The 21758-nt window shown below is 55.3% G+C and overlaps 1 protein-coding gene across 4 annotated transcripts in view; it reads left to right on the forward strand.

Annotated features, from left to right (window-relative positions):
• Timp2 (TIMP metallopeptidase inhibitor 2) overlaps positions 1-21758 on the forward strand; it is a 45619-nt gene that overhangs the window by 7771 nt on the left and 16090 nt on the right. Inside the window, exons 1-3 of one of the 4 annotated variants that reach the window (XM_069992857.1) lie at positions 6438-6526; positions 7233-7368; positions 13251-15222. The exons of 1 other annotated variant lie outside the window; for it this stretch is intronic. In XM_069992857.1, the coding sequence (XP_069848958.1) occupies positions 13412-15049 (1638 nt within the window). In that variant the 5' untranslated portion in view covers positions 6438-6526; positions 7233-7368; positions 13251-13411 and the 3' untranslated portion in view covers positions 15050-15222. Of the gene's footprint in view, positions 1-6437; positions 6527-6557; positions 6704-7232; positions 7369-13250; positions 15223-21758 lie in introns of those variants that run through there. 2 more of the 4 variants (XM_069992858.1, XM_069992862.1) reach the window with 2 other exon arrangements.

The raw sequence follows: 21758 nt of genomic DNA on the forward strand, positions 1-21758 counted from the left end.
ATTGACTTCAAATCCCTATACACACACACACACAAAAAGAATATCTTCTAAATTTTCTGTTAACATAAATCACATTTGTTCCCCCCACTTACATAAACTATTTTATTTTATTTTATTTTATTTTTTTTGTCGGTCGTGGGGCTTGAATTCTGGGCCTGGGCGCTGTCCCTCAGCTCTTCAGCTCAAGGCGAGCGCTCTACCACTTGAGCTACAGCGCCACATCCGGTTTTCTGGTGGTTTATTGGAGATAGGAGTCTCTCGGTCTTTCCTGCCCGGGCTGGCTTTGAACCACGATCCTCAGATCTCAGCCTCCTGAGTAGCTAGGATTACAGGCGTGAGCCACCAGCGCCCGGCTTACATAAACTTTTTTAAAATTCAGAGGCATTTGGGGACTAGAGAGTAGCACTTAGTCATAGAGTTCATGAGTAATGTGTATGAATCCCTGGGTTCAATCCCCAGACCTTCCCAACCCAGGGCATTTGAAAGGAACTAGAAGAGGAGGACATTGCAGGATGCACAGTGGGTGATGAGCTGGCCCAGGACAGAGCCCTCCTCCCCTCCCTTCCTGCGTACTGGAGGCATCGATTAAACCTACTGCTCACCTTTTGCTCTACCCTGGGGATTGAACTGAGAGCATTGTGTGTGTGCTAGGCAAGCATGCCGCCGCTGACCTGCACCCCAAGAGCTTTTGCTTTTGTTTGGTTTTGGAGCTAGGATCTTGCGAACTTTGCCTGGGCTGGCCTTGAACACTCACTACTCCTGCCTCTGCCTCCCAAGGAGTTGAGATGGCAGGTGTCCGCCCTCACACGCGGTCAAGGCTTGGTTCTCAGGAGCATTATTGGGGTGTAATGCAGTGCTATGTCAGGCACCCCATTAAAGTGTGCGCTCGGTGGTAATGAATGCCGCCATGGCCGCTGATTTAAAGCATCTGGCACACATATGGGCTTGCCTGGCGCATCTTTGTTAGAGGTTTTGCCAGGGGCACTGGGCCCTTCCCCAAGTGGCACCCTGTCTCTGGGCGTGCTGCATCTCCACTGGTGGGACTGGATCCCATAGAAGGCAGAGGCCAGCTTCTTTCAGGGGCTGGCAAATGACACCTAATGTCCGGCCAGTCACACGTTGTTATAAATCAAGTTTTATTGGGACATGGCCATGCCTATTGGCAATGCATGGCTGCCTTTGAACTACAATAGCTCTGTGTGTGTGCGCGTGTGAGAGACAGAGACACAAGCAGAGACACAGACACAGTCACAGAGAGACATGGGCTGTATGGAGCCTCACAGCCAATGTCATCTCATTGTAGCCCTTTGCCGAGCATCCTTTGTGACCCTGGCCTGCGTCACGTGGGCCTGGTAGCATTGACGTGGGCCTGGTTTGTCCATGGCTGGCGTAGGTCTCGCCTGGTTACACTTGCTCCTTTCCGGAAGCAACCAGGAGGGCTTAGGAAAGGGTCTCTGCAGGGCCCAGTCTCCAAGCTGACTGCATCTGCCACTGGCTCTAGGTTTGAGCCCACGAGGGAACTCAGGAGGGGAGGATGGCCTCCAGGGCCAAAGGCTGGCTTTCTGTTGTGGCATGTCCCACGAAAGGGGAGCCTGAGAAGTCCCATCCCAAGGGCTTCAGAGGGAGCCTCTGCCTCGGGTTGAGACTGGTTGGCCCTCTCTCCCTGTAGTCTGGGGGGCTGGTTCTGAATCCTGTGTCTTTCTGAGTTATCTCCTCCTCCTCCTCCTCCTCTTCTTCCTCCTCTTCCTCCTCCTCCTCCTCCTCCTCCTCCTCTTCTTCATCCTCCTCCTCCTCCTCCTCCTCCTCCTCTTTCTCCTCGTCTTAGGGACAAGACCTACAGTAGTACAGTAAGTTTTGAAAGCCCTGCCATATGTGTCACCCCCACCTACCACCGCTGGGAGTTGAGACCCTCAGTGGTCTCAGAAATCTGTGGTCTTAAGCCAGGCGCTGGTGGCTCACACTTGCCATCCTAGCTACTCAGGAGCCTGAGATCTGAGGATTGTGGTTCAAAGCCAGCCCAGATGAAAAGTCTGTGAGACTCTTATCTCCAGTGAACCGCCAGAAAACTGGAAGTGGTGCTGTGGCTCCAAGTGGTAGAGTGCTAGCCTTAAGCCTCAAGAGCTCAGGGATAGTGCCTAGGCTCTAAGTTCAAGCCCTGTGACCAACAAAAGGAAGGGAGGCTGGAAGGCAGGGAGACAGGGAGGGAGGCAGGGAGGCTGGGAGGCAGGCAGGCAGGGAGGCTGGGAGGCAGGGAGGCTGGGAGGCAGGGAGGCTGGGAGGCTGGGAGGCAGGCAGGCTGGCCTACAGCTGGGGTGGGAAAGGGCCCCTCCCTTTTGCAAAAGCCTGGTAGCCAGAAGTGCACCAGGTCTGTCTTTCCTGGAATCCACTTGATTCCATCCTCCGTGGCTCTGTGGTTTCCCTGTTCCAAGCCTCAGTCTTTCACCCTCTTTCCTTCAGCCCGATCTAGGGCCCTGGGAACAGGACGCTGGGTCTTGAGAGCAGCTCAGCCCAGGTAGCAGCAGGAGGGCAGTGGGGGCTTATCATCCCCATGCTGGCCCCAGGTCTGAAGAGAAGCCTCTCTGACGATGGCCTGCTCCTCCATTTTTTCTGTGTACCACACTCTTCCCAGAATGCTCTGTGCTGAGCTGCCTGGCCCTGCCCAGGCCAGTCCATACCTGAGTTCTGAGATGTGGAAGGGGGAGAGAACAAGAGCATTTGGGAGAAAGCCAGGATGTGCCATGGAGTCCTGAGGTAGTGATATTCTTCTCCGTCTGGGGCATTTGCACAAACCTGGTGAGTTCTGAGCCTCCCCGCACCCTGCTGAATGGCAGGCCTGCTCTCCACCAGCTCTTCCAATCCTAGGAAGATCACAGGACTGTGGGGCCCAGGACTGCTGGGTGTCCCCGGCAACCGCAGCCAGGCCCCAGCCACCAGACACAGGGCCGAGTGCTTCAGTGACCGTGATGCACAATTGGGAGAAAGGATCAAAGAGAGCTTCTTGGGCTTCAGGTCCCTGGTGGACTGCTGTGTTCAGGTTTGCTGAGCTGTGGCAGAGGCTTTGGAGACAGAAGGGAGGCAGAGGCTTAGTGGACTTGCCCCCAATGCCTCTCCTTGTCCCTGGTTCTTGTCCAGCCAGTATCTCCAGGATTCTTTCCTCTCTCCTCTCCTCTCCTCTCCCCTCCCCTCCCCTTCCTTCCCCCCTCCCCTCCCCTGTTCTCTCCTCCCCTCCCCTCCCCTCCTCTCTCTTCTCTCTCCTGTCCTCTCCTCTCTTTCTTGTCCCGTGGCTCGAGCTCTGGGCCTGGCGCCCTCCCTGACCCTCTTTGCTCAAGGGTAGCATTCTACCACTTGAGCTACACCTCTACTTCTGGTTTATTGGTAGTTAATTGGAGATAAGCATCTCTTAGGCTTAATCCTCAGATCTCAGCCTCCCTTGTAGCTAGGATTACAGACCACCAGCACTCAGCTCTGGGGTTCCTCTCTGGCTTCCTGGCAATTGACCTTCAACCCTCAGATATCTTAAGAGCAAAAGTCCAGCCTTGTATGGCCCGGTGCCTTTGGAACGCTGGGGTTGGCATGGTCGCTGCCCTCAGCTGTGGCCAAGGAGTTGGCCCAGTGGGCCAGTCTAGGGTCGCCTTTGCTTTCTCTGTACCAATTCTGGAAGGTGGGGCTAGGACACCAGGCAAGTCCATGCAAATCAGTCGCTGCCGAAGGAGCTCGATGGTTCCTTCAAGGACTGTCCCAGGGCGGTGAGGCAGGTGCAGTCGGCTCTCTCGGGTGGGAGGAACCCGTGACCTGCCCAAGGTCACCAGTGGCGTGGCAGTGCCAGGACCCCATGGAGACAGTCCTGGCTTGAGTCTCTGGCACAGGACCCAGCTCTACAGCCTCCGACGCCAGCACACCGGGTCCGTGGCAGGGAGGTTGGCTCTCCTCTCAGACGCTTGATGAGATGGAGACTGCGTTAACGGGAGCCGTGTGGAATCGCAGAGGGGCATTTCAGCCAAAGCTGTCAAGGACACTAAAAATAAGCGTTCATTCGGATCAGGCAGCCCTGCCACTGGGATTTGTCACCCATAAGCCTTTGGTTACGAGGAGATTCAGCCCCAGCCCACTTGTCTTAGGGAAATCTTGGATGTCCTGTCTGTGCGTACATAGCAAGGGCATGGTCAGGTAGATGACTGTCCGCATGCCGGTGACAGATGCGTCAAGTGTGTGTGTGTGTGTGTGTGTGTGTGTGTGTGTGTGTGTGTGTGTGTGTGTGTGTGTGTGTGTGTGTGTGTGTGTGTGTGTGTGTGTGTGTGTATAAGAGAAAGAGAAAGAGAGTGTGTGTAAATGTGTGGTGCTGGGATATGAACCCAGGTCTACGCATGGCAGGCAAGCCTTGTGCCACTGAATGACCTGGCATAGAGTTTAAAACTGAAAAGTAATGTTAAGATACAGACTTCTTGTAGTGAACTTGAATTATATACTTCTGGCTTGTGGCTGGTTAGTTGGAGATGAGTTTCAAAGACTTTTCTGCCTGGGCTGGCTTCAAACCAGGATCCTCAATCTCAGCCTCCTGAGTAGGTAGGATGACATAATTGAGTGAGCCACTAGTGCCCGGCATGCAATTAATAATTATATTATTATTATTATTATTATTGCCAGTCCTGGGGCTTGAACTCAGGGTCTGGGCACTGTCCCTGAGCTTCTTTTGCTCAAGGCTAGCACTCTACACTTGAGCCACAGCACCACTTCTGGCCTTTTCTGTGTATGTGGTGTTGAGGAATCAAACCCAGGACTTCATGCATGTAAGGCGAGCGCTCTACCACCCAGCTACCTTCCCAGCCCATAATTATTTTTCAAGTTGGCATATGCTGGAGTGTGGGTCTCAGCACAGCGCCAAGGACCCAGCCCTTGAGACCTGGCCACCCTGGGCATCGGCAGCTCCCACAAAGAGGGTACACAGAGGGCCCTGGGGGTTGACACAGAGCGGGACTGACAATCCAGGAATTATGTGGCCGGTGTCCAGAGGGCAGAGCTTGGTGGAACTATCTGGAACACATCTGGAAAGGGTGGTGCTGGAAGGGGTGCCAGTCATTCTGATGGGGGGCCATCGAGGACTCTGTGCTGTGGCTTTAGGCCACCACCTCCCCATTCATCAGTGTTCTCCAGAAATACGGAAGGGAGAAGGAGGAAGAGAGGGGGGAGATTTATTATGGGAACTGGCTCACACAGTTAGGGAGGCTGAGAAGTCCTACAATCTGTTGTCTGCAAGCTGGAGAGCCAGGCACGCTGATAGCGTAATTCAGTCAGTGTCCAAAGGCTAGAGAACAAGGGAGTGGCTGGTGTGAGTCCTGGTATCCAAAGGCCTGGGAACCAGGCGCTCCGGCCCCAGAGGACTGAGGATACCTCTCCCAGCTCACACAGAGAGACCTTTTCTTCTAGGCTTCCAACAGTGGGATGGCAGCTGTCTGTATCGTGGAGGAGGTCTACTTAATTCAGTGCTAATCCCTTTCAGAAATACCTCCCAGATACCCTTGAAAGCAGACTAGCAGCTATCTGGGCATCCCTTAGCTCAGGCAAGTGGGCCCAGAAAAGTAGCCATCATGAAAGACTGAAAGAAGGATCAACAAACTGTGTGTGTGTGTGTGTGTGTGTGTGTGTGTGTGTGTGTGTGTGTGTGTGTGTGTGTGTGTGTGTGTTTGCTTGCGTGCGCGCACGCTGGCCAGGGTCAGGGCCTGTGGCCGCTCCCAGGGCAAGGCGCAGACAAAGCCTAGCTGTAGGATATGTTCTGCTGAGACTTGAACCCTCCAAGATTCCCACGCCTTGGCCAATCCCAGTTGGTTGCTTTATTCCCCAAACTTGATTTCTCAGTGATCAGATTTGTGGAGGTTGTCCCAACCCAAGAAGCAAGGTCGAATGTGTCCACCTTCTCATTCTGGGTGGGCAAGCAGACTCCTGAGCTATTAGAAAGCAGAAGCATATATCTATTTGCATACATATATAAATACACACACATATATATGCACACACACACATATATATATGCGTGTGCGCGCACACACACACACACATACATATATGCTTGAGTTAGGCCTGATGCTTTCCCTCCAGGAGAAGGGGAGGGGAAAGCATTTAGGAGGAGCTCTGACCTTGTAGCACAAGCACTTGGTGTTCTGACAGCTGGGAGAACCACACAGGGGTGGGGGGGGCAGGAAGTCATCCAGCTTCCAGGCTTGGGAGTGGGGAGTGGGGGTCGGGGAGAGGGAGGACATCCCCCCTCCCCCCCCCCCTTGCACTGTTTGTAGTGACACCACCCTCTCTCATAGCAGGCCTCTGTGATTGGTCCTCTGGCCCACCCTGGGTTAGTCCTCTGGCTGGCTGGCTGCTGTTCTTGACCTCACCCTAGAAGTGATGTCACAGCACAACAGCTCTGCTGTTCCCATGGCAACAGCCTGCCATAGTTAACTAGCCAGGGCCGGAGTGGGGCTGCTGCTGTGGAGGTGGAAAGCCATTCCAGCAGCCTGGATCCCAGCAGCCATCCAGGGTCAGTGGCCCCCAAGGCCCCTGTGGGCCTCTTGAAAGCGAGGTCTCTTACCTGTGGTGGGGCTGGGTTCTTTCTGTGCCTGGCTGGTCGGTGAGGCCCCAGGCCAGACGTCCATAGGCTGACCCAAAGGCCCCTGCCCAAAAGGGCTTCCTGTAGGCAGAGCCATCTGGAGGACAGGTGGGGAGGGGACCCGTGGCGGGGGAATGGAGTGGGGAGGGCGTGTGGATGTTTGGAGGCCTCTGACCTGGGGACAAGCTTGATACCTTTAGCAAGGTGCCAGTTGTATCAGCCCTGCCATAAGTGGTGGGTGTAAGTTCAGGGAGCAGTCTGCCCAGGGCCTGTGCTTGTAAGATGGTAGAGGAAGTCACAAGAACCTGCCACCCCACCCCTCTAGAGATGCCCCAGCCGGGGCATCAGGAAGGTGAAATGTAGCTTCACCGGTTTCTGCCCCTAATACTGTGAGGCTCGGCCCCCCTTTCAGGGGATTCTGACTCCACCGGTTCAAAACCCAGCCCAGGGCTCTCGAAAAAACACCACTACTCAGCTTAGAGAAGAAGTGGCAGAAGTCAGACCCTGGGCAGCAGCCTCCCCCTTGGCCCCGATAACACATAGCATAAGTTGTAGAGGCTGGACGTCAAAGAGAGGAGTTAAAAACAAACATATTTCTGATGTTTATTTTATCCGGGCTTGGCTTGGATGCTTCCAGTGATGGGTGTCTCACTACCTACCCAATGATTTCAAGACAACCTTGTAGACAGTGCTTCCTTCCACCTGGCCAGCCTCTGCCTTCCTGTAATGTGTCCTTCTCAGTGGTCTAGCTCAGTCATCTGGAGACACGCACAGTAAGTACCGGCCTGTCCCCAAACTCAGACCAAGTGCTGGGTGGTCCTCAGATGTGACGGGTATAGCCATTGCCACCCTGTTTCACAGATGAGCACACTAAGGCAGCAGAGAGAGGGGCTGGCCTGGACCACACGCGGTGTCCTCTCCCCACCGTTCTGTGCTGCTCGGCTTTTCTCAGCCTTGGGCAGATGCCTCTGTCCTTCCCTTCTCCAGCTGTGCCAGCTGCTCAGGGCTGTGCATCCAGTGACCTTTGCCAGTCACCCACTTCCTCAACTCTTGAGTCCGGGGCTCCCCCTCTCCCCCCCCCTCGGCACATCCACCTCTCCACCACGAGCTCCTCCTCGTCCTTCTGAGGCCTCGCTCCTTTCTTGTTTGCTGACAGTTTTCCTGTGGTTTTTGACGTGATGAGCCTGTGATGTCACACTGACCATTTCTGGGGTGCAGGCCGTTCTCACCTTGTTAAAGGTAGCCCTGCCCCACACCTGCCTTACGCTCCCAGTGTGGGGAGTCCCTGTTGATTGTTCACATCCATGGTGCCCTGGACATTGGCCCTGAGCCTTGTGAGCCAGGTGTTATTCTCAGAGCCGATCCAGGGTATCTTGTTAGGTTCTGCAGAGTGAGGTCAGGTGGGGGCTGGACGCTGAAGGGGAGTCCTAGGCTTCCTTACCAGAGGCTGTACCTTGTTCCCTTTGGGTCCTGGAACTTTCAGGTGAGCTCTGGCTAGGGCAGAGCTTGGCCAGTTGGGGGTATATTCTGTTACATTTGTTCTGTTATGTAAATTGTGTTTTTTTTAATTCTTTTTTGAGCTGGGCATGGTGGTACCTGCCTGCAATCCCAGCTACTTGGGCCTGAGGTGCAAGTATCTTGAGTTTGAGGTGAGGTTGGGCTACAAAGTGAGATCCTGTTTTTTTTTGGGGGGAACAAGTCTCTGGCACCCACTCCTTGCAGCTGATCTCTGCCTCCTGTGGCCAGTGGGTCACCTGTGGCCTGTGAGTGTCCACAGGTTAGATGTGAAGCGCAGGTCCTTGACTCAGAGGGGACTCCCTGGTGTCTCAGCCCCTTTGCTCATCAGTCCAACCCAGCCATCTCCAAATCATGCTTTTGGGTGCCATTAAGAAAAACAGGCTGCTGTCAGACAGACAGACAGACAATTATGACTTGGAAGGAGGGCCTGGGATGCTCCAAGGAGCGGGTCCAAAGCCCCTGTGACAGAGTGTGGGGGAATTCTGTCCTGGGGACCTGAAATGCCCCAAGGGACTTCCTCGTTATCATCCCAAGGACAATTGAGAGGTCTTGGTTTTTTTTGGAAAGGAAAAGTGGTAGGGATTGTGTATACTCTGAAGACTTGACAGGAGAAGGTGAGTTTTAACTTTACACAAGTGTTTTCTGGCTGGTAGATGTTTCTATTCAAAGAAGCCAAGTGAACCAGGCTTCCCAGGTCCTATCTGTAGCATGCATGCATGTGTGCATGCATGTGTGTGTGTGTGGCACGCACGTACACATGTGCCAGTCCAGGGGCTTGAACTCAGGGCCTAGATGCTGTCCCTGAGCTTCATGTGCTCCAGGCTAGCGCTATACACTTGAGTCACAGGACCACTGCACCACTTCTGACTTGTATTGAATGGCTTATTGGAGAAGAGAGTCTCTTGGACTATCCTGCCTGGGCTGCCTTCGAACTGCAATCCTCAGATCTCAGCCTCCTGAGTAGCTAGGGTTACAGGTGTGAGCCACTGGCACCTGGCTCTGCATCTGCAGTTTTTGAAGAAGGGGAGGAGCTTGCTGTTTGCTGCTGTTACTTTTGAGGCCTGGATAGGGCTGGGGATATAGATGGAGAACCCCAGGGGTACAGTGGAGGTTTGGGGCTGGAAGGACAGCCTGGCATCCATGAGCGGCCGTCAGAGGCCCAGGGAGGCCAGAGGTCAGGTGAAGCCAGAGTCCACTCATGCCACACACCATACAGTGGCTTCCAGCTCTGCTCGCCCCAAGGCCTCTGAGAGCCTGGCTTGGGGTTATTTGGATCTGAGCTGCGGCTGCACTGCTCCGGGGCTCTGTCGCCTCTCCTCTCCAAGTCTCAACCTTTTCTCCTCAGCAAGTGGAGCTAGGACTGGAGCTCACCTCCAGATGTGGAGGTGGTGGGATGGTGGGTCAGACGTCACGACGCTGTTCTGGGGTAGCGAGGCTGTGGGGTTTTCAGAGCCCGCTCCACGCAGCCAGCCCTGCCTCCTGCACCTTCATCACCTGGCTGGCTTACAGAGCGATAAAACATCCCACAGCCCCAAGGCCGTGCGGGTGGCCATCAGAGGCTGGAGCAGGAGCGGAGGAGTGAAGTCAGCTTTGGGGATGGGGGTCAGTGACCAAGGATGCAGTCGGGTGGCTGGGTCAGCAGTGTCCCCAGAGCCAGCCTGTGCTGTTTGACCTGTGTTAGCATATGGTGTGTGCTGAGGTTTGAATGTCCACATGTGTGAGGTTCAAGGCTGGATACATGGTCCGCCCCAAGGGACAGGTGGAACCCTGTGGCCCTGTGGTATTGGGGAATCTGTCTGTGTTGTGACCAGAAGTCACAGCGTGGGGAGTTCTGGCTGATGCTGATCAACCGTGCGTGTGTGTGTGTGTGTGTGTGTGTGTGTGTGCGTGTGCATGCATGTGTGCGTGTTTGTGACTGACTGTCCTGGCCGTGTGAACTACCTACCACCTGACAGTCCCCACAGCTATGACCTGGGCCTGGGCTGGTGACATTTCACGTCTTAGTAGACTGGGCCTCCATCAGAAGTGACCACCGGCCAGCTACAGACTCGGTACCTTGTGTCCTGAGCACCTGGTAAGGCCTTGGTCCTGGGGCCAAGGCCCAGGGGGCTCCATGGTGGGGACCTGGGGGCGGGGATTAGGGGAGAGACCGGAGCTGCGTCCACCAGTGTGGAGGCTCCTTCTTAGACTAGGCTATGCATCCCAGAAAGCTGAGTAGCTCCCCAGGTGTAACAGGCCCTGCCATCCCTCCACTTCTGTCAGGAGAGGGGCAGGGAGGCTGCCCAGGTGGAGGAAGTGCCGAACAAGGGGCCGGCATTTAGCCCGGCTGGAGGTGGCAGTATTCTCAGATGAATATGACAGTTGCTGTGGGGATATCGATGTTGCAAACTTTATGCCAAAGATTTGGAAGGACTGGGGTCTCGGAGCGAGCGGGGGGGGCGCGGGGAGGGGGTTCCTTCAGAGCTGCAGAGGCTTGGCAGGCTCTGGGGTAGACAGGGATGGGCTGAGCCCCATCCCCTCTCCAGGCCCATTCCAGGACAGACAAAGCACATTCAGTTGGGGCTTGGGCACCCGGTTGCCACTCCCAGGGGTGGGCAAAAGCTCTGTTTGGGGCCTGCAAGACCCCAATTCAAACCTGGCTCTTCTAAGAGCCTTCGTTGTCTCCTCTGAGCTTGTTTCTTTGCATGGATATGAGCTGCCGTTTCTTCTGGCATTCGAGCGGACTTAGGTCTAGTGAGGCTGTGTTTACCTGATAAAGAAACTACCAAACTGTAGTGGCTGGACCATTTTCCATTCCCACCAACAGGGTGCAGGGGTTCTAATTTTTCCACCTGTTTTTAATGTTGTTTACTTATTTCCCCACCCACACTCTAGTGGGAATTGAACTCACTGGCCTCACGCTTGGGTTCTCCACTGACTGGAACTTTGTCTCCAGCCCTTGTTGTTTTTGAGATAGGCTCTCACTAACTTTCCGCAGACTGGCCTTGAACTCTGGATCCTCCTTGTCCCTGCCTCTGAAGTAGCTGAAACTACAGGCATATATGCACCGCCTTGCCTGGCTTTCCATCTGGTGTGCATTGTCGTTATCTTACCGGTACAAAGTGGTATCTCCTGCCCGCACGGCAGTTTTTTTCTTGCGTTTCCTTGGTGAGTGCTGGAGCTGGTCATGTTTTTATGTGCTATGTTAGCCGTGCATCTGTCTTCTTTGTTGAGAGGTCTATTTAAAGCTTCTGCCCATCTTTATATTAGATTGCTTGTTTTCTTATTGGGGTGTAAGAGTTGTTTCAGTTTTCCAGACTAGTCTTTTATTGGAGGTGTGGTCTTCAAATATTTTCTCCTGGGAGATAATTTTTAAGGTGCTTACTAACGGTGACTTCCAAACACAGGCAGGTCTTCACGCGGATGACATCTGGTTTAACATCTTCTTTTATTGCCTCCAGAAGCTGGTTTGTTGTTGTTGTTGTTTGTTTTGGTGCATTGTATCTCAGAAATCTTTGCCTAAGCCAAAGTCTTGAGTATACGTCCATCTTCCTTCTACACGTTTCTACCTTACGTTAAGGTCCAGGAGTCAGTATGAACTAATTGTTGAGAGATGAGGAAAGTTCTGGATTCCTGTGTGTTCTGTCTTAGCACTATTTGTTATTTAAAACAAAACAAAACTGGAAGAACAAGAAACAAAAGACCATTCTTCCTCCTGTTGCATTGTGGGTAACCTTCCTCCTAAGCCACCGTCCCTGCGCCGAGTGCTTCTGCCTTCTCTCTCTCACCTCCTGCATCGTGGCAGCTGGAGACTGGTGGAATGGAACATTAGCCACAGTAAAGCTGTACCTTAGAGCCAGTGGCTTATGTGTCTTTAGCCAGCTGTGTGAGTTTGGGCTCAAGCATCCTCACCTCTACCTGCCTTAGTTTCCCCATCTGTGAACCAAGGGGTGATAATAGCATCTGGCCTCCTGGGGTATTATACAAAACAGGATCTAGTGGTGTATACCCATGATGTTAGCACTTGGGGGCGGACTGAGGAAGGAGGATCTGGAGTTCTGGGCTACCTATAGAGGTCCAAGCAAAGGAGCAGCAGGTGTGGCAGATGCGGAGCGCCCTGAGGTGAGCGCGCACAGGTCCCGTTGGCTGTGACGTAGATATGCTGCTGTTTTCTGATAGCTGCTGCTGTTTTTGCTCAGATTGGTTAGCCTGGTTCCCTGGGTGGGGGTGGGGGGGAAGGAAGGGGCTCCGAATGTGACCTGAAGGTCCTGGAGGCAGCTGCTTCAGCTCAGAAACCTGCTTGCCTCCGGCATCCTGGCTGCAGGCTGTGAGCCCTGTTGAGGGAGCTCTGCCTGCCTGCACTTCCAAACCGGAGGCCTGCGGGAGCCCCCTGATCATCTCTCAGGAAAGGATGAGAGTGGGGAAAAGAGAGGCCACACCTCCTCTCTTCTGCTTTATACTGGATTCAAGCACAGCCAGGCACCAGTGGCTCACACCTGTAATCCTAGCTACTCAGGAGGCTGAGATCGGAGGATCCTGGTTTGAAGCCAGGCTGGGCAGATAAATCTGTAAGACTCTTATCTCTACCTAACCAGCAAAAAGGAGATGTGGCTCAAGTGGTTGAGCACCAGCCTTGAACAAAAAGGTTCCGTGACAGGGCGCAGGCTCAGAGTTGAGTTCAAGCCCCAGGATGGGGGTGTGCGTGCACGCACGCACGCACACACGCACGCGCGCACACACACACACACACACACTCACAAATGTGCGCATACACAACCCTGCCTGCACAGGCACACACACGAACACACCTTTCCTTTCCTCTTTTTGCCTGTGAGCAGTTTCTCCCTCCCTCCCTCCCATTTGGCCCTGCCCTGAGTTTGCTCACCGGTGTTTTGACTTGTACCCACCCACACCCACCCGAGCAGGAGGCGCCCGGCGAGTGCAGGCCCTGCGCCTACCTATTGCCACGCATCCCCTGGGAAATAGACCTGCACCCCGTGGAACACATCTGCCCCCACAGGCTTTGATCAAGGGTGTGTCAGCCAGAAACCAGGAGTTGAAGTGGGCCCCGGTGGGCAGAGGTGTTGGAGAGAGAGCTGGAGGGCCTGCTCGCGGGTGGGTCCCTGCCCTAAGACCCGGCCCTGTGCACTGTCTCCAGGGCCTCAAACACTCTCCTTGGACTGCTACGAGACGCAGCGTGGGCCATCCTGCCCCTGTAGGTCTGTGTGGAACAGGTCTGGTCCCTGCAGCGCCCTCGGCCCCGGGCTCTGCCCCCCTCCACTCCTGTTGGAAGCCACCTTGCCTTAAAAGATCTCGGAAATGCAGAGAGACAGGGAGGACGCCATCGAGTCGGGCATGGAGGAGGAGAGCACCCTGCGCAGGCAGAAGGCCCTGTTGCTGCAAGTGAGAGACAAAGGCGACGAGCCTCTCCCTAGAAGACCCGAGACCCAGCAGTGGCGGAATCGGCAGCTCCAGCGCCTGGCAGAGGAGATGAAGGCAGAGTGGCAGGAGACCCAGCTCCAACAAATCAAAGACCTGGAACGGCTCTACCTGGCCCGGCTGCTGGGGGGAGTTGCAGAACAGGCAGTGGGGAGCCAGGCCGGCTTGGAGGAGTTGGTCTCCAGAGAGACAACCAAAGCCCCAAGACCCAGAAACAAGCCCAAAGGTGCCCAGAGAGAGAGGAAGAGTCGCAGGGAAGATCCATCCCGACAGCAGACCTGGCACCCCAAGTCTCGAAAGAAAACAGCAGGCTCAGAAAGGCGGAGGCCCACCAGACCCCCGGGGCTAACTGCCCCCGAGAAGAGCAAGGGGAAGCGGACCCCTTCCAGCAAAAGCAGCAGCAGCCACCGCTCCGTGAACTCCCGGTCCAGTCGAGTGTTGGACTTCACCAAGCTCTGCCCGCTCTTGACCCCCGTGGAGGAAATCGAGGAACCTGAGATAGAGACAGCCTGGAGTGAGAGAAGGCAACGAGGGAGGGTGACCCCTGTCTCCATTCAAGGCCTGAAACACAGCTCCTGCGACCACAGCCCCGAAGACAAGCTGAGCGACCTAGAGCAGCCTTGGACGGGCAGCCCGGCCTACAAAAGGGGCGAAGTGTCCTCTAGCTGTTCACTCAAGGGCAGCGAAAAGGGCAGGTGGCAGAGGGAGCTGGAGAATGCCTTCGAGGAATTGTTCAACACCAACCGAAAGCTCAAGAAACAGCTGAGTTCCCACCTTCACCAGAGCTCCCGGGGGGACCTGAACCCTGAGGAAGAGCAGGGTCTCCCAGAGTCATGCAACCACAGTGGCCACAACCACAGTGGCTCCCAGAGGCAGCGAGGAGAAGAGATGCCCGAGGAGGCGGATGACGCTTCCGAGGCATCGTCGACGGAGTACACGTTGAGAGGGTTTCTGAGCAAGGCCCAGAACCTTAAATACCTGCAAATGGCCAAGCCTGAGTTAAAGGAGAACCACTCGCCCTTTCCCGGCACCAGATTATCTCTGAGCGACGAGGGCTCACACTCACGACAGGTGGACTCGGGACTGGAGCCCCAGCTGGGGGAGCATCGGGCCCACACCCCCCTGCAGGAAGAGGAGGGCAGATCCAGCTGGGCGGCGCTGAAGCAAAAGCAGAAAGCAGAGATGGAACAGAGAAGGAAAACGGCCTTCTTGGGGCAGACTGAACACCCAGACATGAGCTTGGAGATCCACTACAAGGCTGAGCTGGAGGAGGAGCGGAGGGAACGCAGGAAAATCCGCCTGGCCCTGCTCAAGGCCTACTCCACGGGGGCCTCACCCACTAGCCGAGGACCCGAGTTCAGAAGCCTGTCCCTCTCGGGCACCAGCCTCCTGGAGGAGGACAGACAAAATCAGATGATCCGTGACCTTCAGCAGCAGATTGTAGAGCAAAACAGGTTACACAAGCAGTTTCTGGACAAAGCCAGGAAACGCTTGCAAGACTTTCAGAAAACTTGTTAAGGTCGAGGCCCACCCATGACAAATACACTCACTGGTGACGGTTTGCCTGCACTGTCGCAGAAACTCTAAGGTCTGTCTGTGTCTGACTTTCTGTCTGGGTCGTGGTGGAAAGTTTTAGGCCTCTCTTGAAGAGCGTTGCGTCATACTCCAGGCCCCGCTCCTTTGTGCAAAAACAAAAACAAAAACAAAACCCAAAATGGAGGCCATGTGAGACTGCGGAAGCCAGGCTGGCCTCTCCTCCCCCAGCGGCGTCTGTTTGGAGGTAGTGTATAGGCACACGTGGAAATTCCAGGTAAAACCGTCTCTTCAGAGGTTTTAGATGAATAAGCACTGGACTTTGGTGGGGGGGGGGCATCCAAGGTCAAACGGGCACAGTTTCAAAAGATACATCATCTGTTGCTCAGCCGCTGGCTGAGACAGCCACACTGCACTAAAACCTCCTTCAGATGACACAGCCAGCACGTCCAGCAACATATCCCGGGACCCACGGAGGAGGAACAACCCGGCCAGGCTGGGTGGCTCCCTCTGGGGCTGGCCTTTGGGGGGGGGGGCAAAGGGCCTGGTGTTTGGTCAGTGTCCCATCCTGCAACTTCCCCTCGCAGCCCAGCAGCTATGGACACGCCACACCACCTAGCTTTGCTCTCTGCCAGTTGCAGACTTAGGGACCTGGACAGGGGTCAACAATTTTTTTTTTTCTGCCAAGAACCAGATAGGAAATGTTTTAGCTTTTCTGGCTAGCCTGTGGTCACTGCGTGGCTCCACTCTTGCTGTTCAAAAACAACTGAGGGGTGGATACAGAAATGAGGCGTGGCCGGGCACTGTGGCTCACGCCTGTAATCCTAGCTACTCAGGAGGCTGAGATCTGAGGATCCTGGTTTGAAGGCAGCCTGGGCAGAAAGACTCATCTCCAGTTAGCCAGAAAAAAAGCTAGAAGTGGAGCTGTGGCTTAAGTGGTAGAGCCAAGCAAGAGGGAGAAGTACTGAGTTCAAGCCCTAGTACTAGCACAAAAGGAGGGAAGAAGGGAGGGAGGAAGGGAAGAAGGAACTAGAATAGTTCCTGAGCCTCCTAGCTTCTTTTCCTTCCTCTCTTCCCTCCTCTCTCCTTTCCATCTCTATCCTTCCTCCATTTCCTCTCTTCCATTACTTTCTCCCTTCTTTAAATTTTTTAAAAATTATTATTATAAAGATGATGTAAAAAAAAAATTATGTACACCAGGGTTACAACTACTAAGTCAGGTAAAGTTGGTTGTGGGGCTTGAACTCAGAGCCTGGGTACTGTACCTGAGCTCTTTTGCTCAGGGCCACAGCTTCAATTGGAGATAAGAATCTCAGGGAGACTTCTCTGCCTGGGCTGACTATGAACCTGGATCCTCAGATCTCAGCCTCCTGAGTAGCTAGGATGGCAGGTCTAAGTCACTGGTGCCTGGCTGGTACTTTTCTGTTGTTGTTGTTGTTGTTGTTGTTGTTGTTGTTGTTTTTGTTGGTCATGGGGCCTGAACTCTGGGCCTGAGTACTGTCCCTCAGCTCTTCAGCTTAAGGCTAGCGCCCTACCACTTGAGCCAAAGTGCCACTTCTAGATTTTTCTGCTTATGTGGTGCTGAGGAATCGAACTCGGCCTCATACATGCTAGGCAAGCACTCTACCACTGAGCCACCTTCCCAGCCCCTGGCTGGTACTTTTCTTTTCTTTCTTTCTTTCTTTTTTTCTTTTCTTTCTTTCTTTCTTTTTTTTTTTTTTTGGTCAGTCAGGGGACTTGAACTCTGGGCCTGGGCGCTGTCCCTCAGCTCTTCAGCTCAAGGCAAGCACTCTACCACTGGAGCCACAGTACACTTCCGGTTTTCTGAGTGGTTTATTGGAGATAAGAGTCTCACGGACTTCCCTGCCCAGGCTGGCTTTGAACTTTGATCCTCAGATTTTGGCCTCCTGAGTGGCTGGGATTATGGACGTGAGCCACAGTGCCTGGCTCTGGTACACTTCTTTTTGGACAATGTTATCCCTTCCCTCGCACTTTGCCAGTTCTTCCCTCCCACCCCCAACCACAAGTTGTATAGTTAATTTTCAACATAGTGTCCAGTGAGTACCATTGCTGCACCCTTTGTCCCTCCATTTCTGTGCCCCCCCCTTACACTCTCTCCCAAAGACATAAATGAACAAATGTGTGTGGGGGGGGAGAAAACAAAAACAGCAAATAAGAAGCCTCTTGATTTCATTTCCTGCTCTCCCTTTTTTTTTTACTTCATTCCTCCTCTCTTCTCTCTCTTCCCTCTCTCCCTCCGTCTTTCCCTCCACCCCTCTTGTCATTTTATTTCCTCTTTTCTTCCTTCCTCCTCCTCCCCCTTTCCTCCCTTTCTCCACTCCATTCCTCCCCCATCATTTCCCCCCAGCATATCCTCATCTGTGGCGCTCTAGCATTCTTTCCAAGATCATAGCTGTTTTTATTCTGTGCCTGTTTCTGAAAGGAGCACTAATATCCCTAATGCAATTACTTAGAAAGGATGGATGCCAAAAAGTGCCTTTGTGGTTTAATTCCAGGATTGGGACTGGGCACCGACTTTTGTTTAAAGAGCTTTTGGAGATGGTGAACTGACCCCCCGCTGGGATGTTGGTGGGAAAGATCCCAGACATCACTCTGGCTCTTCTAATATTTTTTGTTGTTGTTGTTTACAAATACAAAGTGCCAGACCTCATCCCAGCGGCTGTCCCCAGAGATGGCGGTGGGGGAGGGGGTAGCAAGACTCGAGGTATGGGATGCTAGCTGATGAGGTGTGAGATGCTGGCCTCTGAGAAGCCTGAGCCAGACCTTCCAACCCCCGGACCCCACAATGGGCTTGTTTCAGGGGGACCTGAACCATGTTCTGGAAAGGCCTGGAAGGTGCTATGGGATCCTCCTGCTTAGAGCTGTAGCCACCGTGGGACCCGACACACCATAACTGAGGCCTCACGGTCCAGCTTAGCCGCACAGGCGGCCCAGCCTCCCTCGGCGCGGTGGTTTTTGTTTCCGTTTACAAAGGTGGTATTTATTTGTGGCCTGTGTGTTCTAGGTGAGGAGCTGCCTCCCCCTCAGCCACGCTGGAGCTAAAAGTAGGGGTGAGGATGGGCAGGGAGACGCGGCGGGTGACTCATCTCTGCCTGGACGGCCACCCTGACCCCGTCCCCCGACACCCTGCCCCTTCCCACCTGTGTGGGAGAAGGCTACAGGGAGGCAGACTGGCCTTGGCCCTGGCCAGTGGTGTGGGCTATAAATTAGCCCCCCAGGACCCCTTCTCTCCCCCAAAGAGGGTCCTCCGTGGGAGAGGGCATGGATACCTTCCCAGCCATCCCCAGAGACCCCACCCCGCTGCCCACCCTGGGCTGTCTGGAAGTTGGGGCAGTGCTCTGGGACAGCCTGGAGCCCCCAGCGTCCTCCACTCCTCACACCCATCGCCTCCGCCAGGAGCCAGGGCCAGGCTCCCATCCCATTCCCATCACCAGCCGTGACCTTGACACACCGGCCCGAGGGCACCCTGCCCAGGCCCTGCCGGCACCTGCTTGACACCGAGTGTATGCCTGGGCCCTGTGGGCTGCCCTGCGTGGCCCAGTCCAGCCTCTGTATGGTGGGGGCTTCCCCACCAGCAGGAGGACTCAGGGCCCCCAAAGGTTTATGCACAGCGCTGCTCAAGCATTTCTGGGTAGTCTCCTTGCAGTACTGGGTATTCTAGAACCTTCCACCACCTCAGTGCTTCTGCACCCACATTCAAAGTATTACATCCCAGCTGTATGCATCCTTCCTCCTCCTCTGAAGTGCAGGGACTAAGAGAGACCTCCCATCCTCCCTGGGCATGGATGGGGGCACCCTGCCTGCCCAAGTGGTTTTTAGGGCAGCAGGGAGGAGGCTTGGGGTTTCTTGGGGATCAGCTGGAGCTGCAGGCCGGGGGCAGGCCTGCAGTAGCTCACAAAAGCCGGGGGGAGAGACACAGGCATCACATCCCCTGGACAGCTGGTGCACTCCCAGTTGATTTTGACCCTGACGCCATGGGCTGGTCTGGGGGGAGGGGGGAGGGGGAGGGGAGGAGGAGCAGTCTTCAGTCCTTGCACCTCTCCTTCCCCATCTAGATCAGGGTGCAGTCAGGGCACCTGCGCTAACCAGGACTTCAGAGATGGGCTTGTGCGGCAGGGCGGGGGTTGGAGGAGTGGGAGCCCTAACCCCGAGTGCTCACACTGCTTCTCCCCCGGGAGTGCGGTCTGGCACTCCACCTTCTCAGCCCTATGTGGGAGACACACACCAAGTTAGGTTCGGCCCACCAGTCACATGCCTTGGCCCCCTGCCTGGGCCAGGGCTTGCAGCGTCCGAGGGTTCAGCCCGCCTCCCAAAATGAGTCAGCCCGTGAGGAATGGTGGCCGCCCAGGGTCCCGAGCCTCCGTGGCCAGGAGGTCCCTGGGGTGCTGCCTCTGCTTCTGCGCCAGTCCCGGTGGTGGGGGGTGTCCTCAGCCCGTGGGCTGCAGTGCCTTGCGGGGCAGGCCGGGTGGGGTTCTCCGGGCACCCCTCCAGGCTCCCTCTGCCTCCTGCCCTGCTCGGCTCTGGCTCGGCTTCGCAGGGCTGAGCTTGGCTCTCCAGCGAGGGCTCTTGGCGGAGAAACTGCAGAGCAGCATTTCCCTCCACAAAGCCGCACTGTTCTGGGCAAACCCTCCCTCCCAGGAGCGGGATGCTGGTGTGTGTGTGTGTGTGTGTGTGTGTGTGTGTGTGTGTGTGTGTGTGTGTGTGTGTGTGTGTGTGTGTGTGTGTGTGTGTGTGTGTGTGTGTGTGTGTGTGTGTGTGTGTGTGTGTGTGTGTGTGTGTGTGTGTGTGTGTGTGTGTGTGTGATGCTGGCGTGTGCGTGTGTGTGTGTGTGTGTGTGTGTGTGTGTGTGTGTGTGTGTGAACCGATTCAGCAGCACGTGAAAGGAAAGGGCTGAGCGCCCAAGGCTCAGATCACACTGGTCCACAGGGAGAAGGGAAGGGTGGGGGGGCCTGAGCCAGTCCCCTCCAGGGGCTAGAGAGGTGGGAAGGGCTGAGTCCTGGGGGTGGGGAGGGGTTAAGGGAGGCAGCTGGAAGGCTTGTCCCCCAGAAAACGGCCACACTTCCCTGCTAGTTCTTCTAAACGTCCCCAAGAGGAGCCAAAGCTGCGTAGGTACCTACAGGCAGGAAGTGGAGATAGGAGAGCAGTCTCCGTGGAGACAGGCACCCAGTGTGCAGTGCTCACCACCTGGTGCTCCTGATCTCGAGTGATCCATAGGCTGGGGGTCTTCCACCGGCAGGCCTGGCATGTCCCCAAGGGCCGGCCTGTGGGGGGCGTGGCCTAGGGGCACCCTGCTCTCCTGCTCACCCCCCAGTCTCCCTCCCAGCTCCTCAGCACCACTTCCCCACACCCATCTACTCTGAGGAGTTCCAGTCCAGGCCTTCCTTTCTCTGGCCTGAGCCACAGTGACCCAGTATCTTTTCAGCCGGCCACAAGGCCTGGGTACCATGTGGGGCTTTTTTTTTTTGACGGGGGGGGGGGGGAAGAGGTATCCGTTCACTTTCCAATACCCCAAAAGTCAGTGGTTTAGATCCTGGGGGATGGAGCAGTTTGTGGGTCTCTGAAGGGGAGCCTGGTCTGTCTCTGGGAGCTGGGAAGCCTGGCTCCGCCCACCACCACAGGGCTGGTTTGAATTACCCAATGACAGCCCCTTTCCCTCTCACTGCCCTAAAAGGAGCGGACTTAGACCAGGTCTTTTTCACCACTGACCCGGAGGGGCCAGGGCCAAGGAGGGCTCAGGGGACATCGCCAGCTGTCCACTCAGGACACGGTCTGGGGGGATAGTTGAGGCCAAAGGTGCCAGGTGGAGCGGTTCACACCTGTGGGTTTTATGGGTGCTGCGCCTGAGCCTGGTGTCCGGACACCTCCCAGCTGCCTGACCACACCTGTGTCCACATGCCAGCTGTTGTGCGGGGAGGGGTGTGGCCTGGTCATGGGGTGAGCCCATGACCCTCCTGGTCGCCATCTGCCACTCCTCACGGCATGTGGCCATCTCTACCACTCCAGCCTGCAGCGTCAGCTCATCCTGCTACCGGAAGTGTGTGCTTGCTGTCCTGTGGTCTTTCCTAGGACCCCCAAGGGCCCCACTCACATCCTACAGCCATCCAAGGGCAGAGTCCCTGAAGAACACAGCCCGTGTTGCGGCAGTCCACGGGCAAGGCCTGACTCTGGTGAAGGGGTAGGGCAGGGGAGTGGGGAGTGAGCGGCCAGCTCCCTTCTCCTCACCGTGACCTTGAGGCAGGTGCACCTTCCAAAAGACCTGGAGCTTTGGGCCAAGTCATCCAAATTCAAAGGCAGCCTCCGCCATTGGGTGTCCTGCTGTCCCCTAGAGAAGCCAAGAGACTCCCCAAGTGGCAGCTGCAGCTTACTGTGAAGGGTGGGCCCTGGATTTTGCTAACCCTGAGTGACCTGTGGGTGTTGAGACTGTCAGATCCTCCCCAGGAGTTGGTAGGGGTTGTGTTTGCCCAGGAAGAGAACACTGCTTTACTTGTGTGTACGCGTGTGTGAGTGTGGGCATTGGTCCTGGGGCTTGAACTCAGGGCCTGGGCACTGTACCTGAGCTGTTTTTCTGCTCAAAGCTAGCCCTCTACTAACTGAGCCACAGCTCTACTTTAGGCTTTTGGGTGGTGGAGATAAAAGTCTCAGGGACTTTCCTGCCTGGGCTGGCTTCGAATCT

This window comes from Dipodomys merriami, unplaced genomic scaffold, assembly GCF_024711535.1.
Source record: "Dipodomys merriami isolate MVZ:Mamm:240054 unplaced genomic scaffold, mDipMer1.0.p SCAF_42, whole genome shotgun sequence".
Lineage (NCBI taxonomy): Eukaryota > Metazoa > Chordata > Mammalia > Rodentia > Heteromyidae > Dipodomys > Dipodomys merriami.